The sequence below is a fragment of the Anomaloglossus baeobatrachus genome, chromosome 2 (genome assembly GCF_048569485.1).
Source record: "Anomaloglossus baeobatrachus isolate aAnoBae1 chromosome 2, aAnoBae1.hap1, whole genome shotgun sequence".
NCBI classification, from domain to species: domain Eukaryota; kingdom Metazoa; phylum Chordata; class Amphibia; order Anura; family Aromobatidae; genus Anomaloglossus; species Anomaloglossus baeobatrachus.
This window is the reverse complement of record NC_134354.1, coordinates 454,999,081-455,005,080: the sequence shown is the minus strand read 5'-3', so window position 1 is coordinate 455,005,080 and position 6,000 is coordinate 454,999,081. Positions and strand designations below refer to the sequence as shown.

General features: G+C 44.7%; 1 protein-coding gene across 2 annotated transcripts in view; it reads right to left on the bottom strand.

The window, feature by feature from the left end:
• Window positions 1-236: 236 nt before the first annotated feature.
• CRCP (CGRP receptor component) overlaps window positions 237-6,000 on the bottom strand; it is a 57,515-nt gene continuing 51,751 nt past the window's right edge. For both annotated transcript variants that reach the window (XM_075336315.1, XM_075336316.1), the window contains one exon: window positions 237-3,475. In XM_075336315.1, the coding sequence (XP_075192430.1) occupies window positions 3,344-3,475 (132 nt within the window). In that variant the 3' untranslated portion in view covers window positions 237-3,343. The remainder of the gene's footprint in view (window positions 3,476-6,000) is intronic.

Genomic DNA, 6,000 nt, shown 5'->3' with positions numbered 1-6,000 from the left:
TAATCTTTGGGTTGGTCTGAATACAACAAAACCAGGTTTAGATTGGGTTTTTATGTTTGGCTACCACACAATAAAACCACACTTTAACAAAGATTTGCATCACCATATTTTGAGAGTTATAATTCTTTCATTTTTCTGCCAACAATCATGTGAGGGCTTCTTTTTGCGGGATGAGTTGATCGCTTTTTATTATGATTTTTGGGAGGCAGAATGAATAAAAACAAGTAATTCAGAAATTGTTTTGGGGATTTTTTTATGTTTACCATGTTGTAAAAGTGATAAGACAACTTTATTCCATAGGTCAGTACGATTACATTATTACTATGATTACATGTAGCGTATACACATTGCAATACATTACACCTGTCAGAATGACACTGGCAGAACGCCTGTTAGACCATGCTCCTGACATGGTCTAATATGTCACCGTAGTTGACAGATCAGGAGGTAATTGATCTCTTGCTGTCATAGTTTACCATCGGGCCCCAGTGATCATGTTGTGGGAGTCCTGATCAGGTGAGAGATGGAGTCCCCTTCCCTCTCTCAAGCTTCTAAATTCTGCAATAGCTATTGACTGCGCAGAATTTAGATGGTTAAACAACCATTGGGGAAGGCATGCATTGGACCTGGCTTTTACAGCTGGAGCTCGACTATCACTTAAGCCAAGCATCAGGCGGCAATCACGAGTAAACTGCTCCTGTGCCTGCACGATCGCCAGGACGTACCACCGGTAGATCCACTTGCGACAATGAACTGAAATGTAGGAAGTACCTGTATGTCAAATGTTGGGAAGGGGTTAATGGGCATTCATCCAATGTATCAGCAATACAGGAGGTAAAAACACCATAAGGCTATGTTCACACACTGCGTTTTTACCTGCTTTTTTGCTGCAGAAATTTCTTGAGAAAAATGGTTGTACCTTTCTGCAGACATTTCCCAGCAAAACCTATGGCAAAAAAAATTAGCTGTGCGCACACTGCGTTTTTTTCTTAAGAAATTTCTTTCAGTAGATTTTCTTGAGAAAAAGAATGTGCATGTCACTACTTTACTGCAGCTAACTGCATTATTCACTCCATTAACTGTAATGTAATCATGAAATCACGCAGGGAATAACGCAGGTAGCAAATTCTGTGCGTTTCATTGCGTTTTCCTGCGTTATTCCCGCGTTATTTCACGTTTTTCGGGACAATGTTCAGCACTGCCTGCGTTTTGCAGGGAAGTGATGTCATTATGACATTTTTTGTTTTAAATTATTTATTTAATATAAAATAACAGCGTGGGGTGCCTTCTGTTTTGGATTAAAAGCCAAGGTAAAGCCGCTAGCTGTGGTCTGAAGGGGACTCCACATTGTGTTTTTTTTTTTTAATTCATCTATCCATCTTTCTATCCATTATCTATCTATCCATGAATTATCTATATTATTTATTGCTGTTAAAGCAATAAAAAACACAGGGACCAATCTGCAAAAAAACGCACCAAAAAGTGGTAAAAACGCATGCGTTTTACGGTGCGCTATTGGTGCGTTTTTTTACCGCAGGTGCGCTAATCCTTTACTCAAGAAATTTGAGAAAAATCCTTTTTCTAGTGTGCACAGAGCCTTAAGGGTGCTTTACATGCTGCGACATCGCTAGCTATAGCACCCGCCCCTCGTGCGACATTTGGTGCTCGCTGCCGTAGCGAACATTATCGCTATGACAGCGTCACACGCACATACCTTGACAGCGACGTCGCTATGACCGCCGAACAATCCCTCCTTCAAGGGGGAGGGGCGTTCGGTCGGCGTCATAGCGACGTCACTGCGGCGTCACTAAGCGGTTGGCCAATAGAAGCGGAGGGGCGGAGATGAGCGGGACGTAACATCCCGCCCACCTCCTTCCTTCCGCATTGCCGATGGACGCAGGTAATGAGATATTCGTCATTCCTGCGGTGTCACACATAGCGATGTGTGCTGCCGCAGGAGTGATGAACATCGTACCGGTGGCAGCAGCGATATTAAGGAAAGGAGCGACGTGCCAACGATCACCGTTTTTGCGATCGGTGATTGTCGCTCCTTGGTGTCACACGCTGCGATGTCGCTACTGGCGCCGGATGTGCATCACTAATGACGTGACCCCGACGATATATCGGTAGCGATGTCGCAGCGTGTAAAGTACCCTTTAGTCGTGTTCTGGTCCGGCAAGTTTGAGATGTAATAAGACAATATTGGCAACAAAGTGTTAAAATATGCAAAAAGCTCTCTTAGACCATGTGCACACGTTGAGTATTTGGTGAGTTTTTACCTCAGCATTTGTAAGGCCACATGCACATGTTCAGTATTTGGTAAGGTTTTTTTTCTCAGTATTTGTAAGTCAAAACCAGGACTGAGTAAAAGAAGCAGAAGTGGTGCTTGTGTTGCTATTATACTGTTCCTCTGATTGTTCCACTCCTGGTTTTGGCTTACTCAAATAAGGAGGTAAAAAGCTCAAATAAACAAAGTGTGCATGTGGCCTTAGGAAAATGTTATTTCTTTACTAAAGAGAATCTCAAAACACACAGTTTGGCTAATGGATCCACCATTAACAAAGAATATATTTAAAAAAACACATATGAAATAATAGTACATAAAAGAATAGGTTTGGGTCATTTTTTCTATGCAGAATACTTAAAGGGAGCCTGTCAGGTGCAATATGCACCCAGAGCCACGAGCAGTTCTGGGTGCATATTGCTAATCCCTGCCTAACTGTCCCTGTATACACTAGCATAGATAAACAGATCTTTAAAAAAAGTATTTCAAAAGATCCTTCATTATATGCTAAGGAGGCCAGCAACTAGTCGCAAGGGAGTCATTTCCCTTGACTACTCCGCCCTCTTAGCATATGCAGCATCACCAGCAGTGACAAGTGTACCTGTATCCGCTGATCTGAATCCCCGGACTTCTTATCATGCGCAGTATGAAACCGGGTGTACGCGTCCCGGCTTCAGAGGTCTAGTGCGCATCGCCGCAAGTGCCGGGAATTCAGATCAGCAGTCATAATGAACACAGGTATGCCCATCACTGCTGGTGATGCTGCCGCTGCATTGAATATGCTAAAAGGGCAGACTAGTCGAGAGAAATAACTCCCTTGCGAATAGTTGTTGGCCTCATTAGCATATGATAAAAGATCTATATAAACACTTTTTCTAAAGATCCCTTTATGTATGCTACTAGATACTGGGGCAGTTAGGCAGGGATTAGCAATATACACCCAGAACTGATCGTGGTTCTGGGTGCATAATGCACCTGACAAGTTCCATTTAACACACAGCATCTGGAATACTACAGTGTGTAACAAATGTACAAGGGTATTATTATTCTTGTACAATGTCATCCATCCTCTTCCATTTCAGTTTGCTCCTGTGCCTCAGCTTCTGGGTCCCCGGGAATAATATTAGTGATTGTCTGAATGAGCTGCTCAATCTGCTCTTCTGTCAGCCTTTCTTCACTTTCCTCCACCATCTATAAAGAAAAGGTAGAAGTTAATGGAATTCATGATTAGAGCCCTGAACGGCACTGGTAAAGCTCCGTGACAATTCCCCCTGGACCTGCAATGACTTGTCATTCTGGGTGACACCCAACTTTGAGTGAAAAATAGATTAAAGGACACAAACAATGCAGGACATTTATTATTGGGATAATGCAAATAAAATATTGCAAATGATGGTGCATGCACCTTGTACATCATCATTTGCCACTTTTTAAGCGTTCACCACTCATGCCATTTTTCATTAGCGTGGAGGATAGAGAGTAGAAGAGAGGGGCACAACCATGCACGGCCTGGCACATTTAATACAGTTTGTCATAAAGTGATGTCAATTACTGTACAAATCTCCACCAGCCCAGGGCTGCTATAAAGTTATATTTCTTGCTCTCATACAGGATGCTAGTCATCTAATTTATTATCAGCCGTGCACCTCTTAAGTCAGATGCATATGACGCCAGAACGCCTTTGATTAACCTCGAAGGGACTCAGCCAATTTTTATGTTTTCGGATTTCCCCCCCCTTCTTACCAGAGTTACTTTATTTTTCTGTCCAGAAAGACATAAGGGCTTGTTTTTTGAGGGACCAGTTGTACTTTTGAATGACACCATTCATTTTATGACATCGTGTACTAAAAAACGGGGTAAAAAAAAAAAATTCAAAATGTGGAGAAATTGTGAAAAAACCCCCAAAACAATTCTGACATGTTTTTTTTGGAATTGTTCTAATGGTGCACATTTTGTGGTAAAAATTGCCTCTTAGTATGAGTTTCTTCATCAGTACGATTATGGCGATACAAAACATCCAGTTTTTTATTATTATTATTATTATTATTATTATATAATAGTAGCGAAGAAAAAAAAATCTGAAGGTTACAAAAAAAAAAAATAAAAAATTGGGGGTATTCAAGTGCCATTTTTAAAGACCCGTAATGCTTTCATTCTTCGATCGATGGAGCTGTGTAATGACTTTTTGCGAGGCGAGACATTTTTATTGATACCATTTTGGGACATGATGTTTTGATCGCTAGTTACTGCATTTTTGTGGTATTGCAGCCACACTCCCTCCCCCCCGCCCACAAAAAAAAAGTTAATTTTGGTGTTCTTGATTTTTATTTTGTTTACGGAGCAAGTTGCCGTATTTTTCGGACTATAAGACGCACCCTGGTTTTAGAGGAGGAAAATAAAATTTTAAGCAAAAAATGTGGTCATGACACACTTATGGGGCGAGGATCTGCTGCTGACACTGTTATGGGGCTAATGTCCCCAAATTCTCTAAGGTGCCGCATCCTGGTAATGATCCTCCTGCCTTGTATATACAGTATATGTCCCTCATCCTGCTATATACCGTCATCCTGCCATATGGCCGCATCCTGCTATATACTGGCATATGGCCGCATCCTGCTATATAACCCATCATGGCATATGACCCCATCCTGCTCACGTGACCCCATCCTGCTCACGTGACCCCATCCTGCTCACGTGACCCCATCCTGCTCACGTGACCCCATCCTGCTCACATGACCCCATCCTGCTCACATGACCCCATCCTGCTCACATGACCCCATCCTGCTCACATGACCCCATCCTGCTCACATGACCCCATCCTGCTCACATGACCCCATCCTGCTCAGATGACCCCATCCTGCTCAGATGACCCCATCCTGCTCAGATGACCCCATCCTGCTCAGATGACCCTAATCCTGCTTAGATGACCCCATCCTGCTCAGATGACCCCATCCTGCTCAGATGACCCCATCCTGCTCAGATGACCCCATCCTGCTCATATTATACCCCCATCCTGGTGTATGGCCGCATCCTGTGGCACATAAAAAAAAAAATAAACGTTCATACTCACCTCAGCTCACCTCACTCCCTGCAGCATTGCTCGTCCTCCGGTCTGTGTCAGCGCCGCTGAGTGGTGCCGTTCCCGTTCTCCTGCAGCATCACTTGTCCTCCCGTCTGTGTCAGCGGCAGCGCCGCTGAGAGGAGCCGTCCCCGTTACCCTGCTGCATCGCGATCATCTCCTGTGTCTGTGCCGGCTGCGTGTGGACACGTGCGCACAGCGATGACGTCATCGCTGTGCGCGCCGCTAGTCTCCACCCAGCCGACGGCACAGGAGATGATTGCGATACAGCAAGGTAACGGGGATGGCTCCACTCAGCGGCGCTGCCGCTGACACAGACGGGAGAACGAGCGATGCTGCAGGGGAACGGTGAGTACTGTACACTGATTCACTGCACCCCACGCTGATGATGATGCACGGGGAGCAGTGAATACAGCCTCACATGATCACTCCAGGCCGTAGTTGCCAGGGGTGATCATGCGGGCCGGCTGTTTATCCCCCGCCCATCATTCCGCCCACCTGTCAGTGCCTGCTTCAGCGCTGAGGGATGATGGGCGTGCATATTAAATGAGCAGGTCCACGTGGTCACGGCAGGCTGCTACAGCCTGCTCGTGTCCCCGATGACCCGCTGTACCGCAGCCACATTCAGACCATAAGA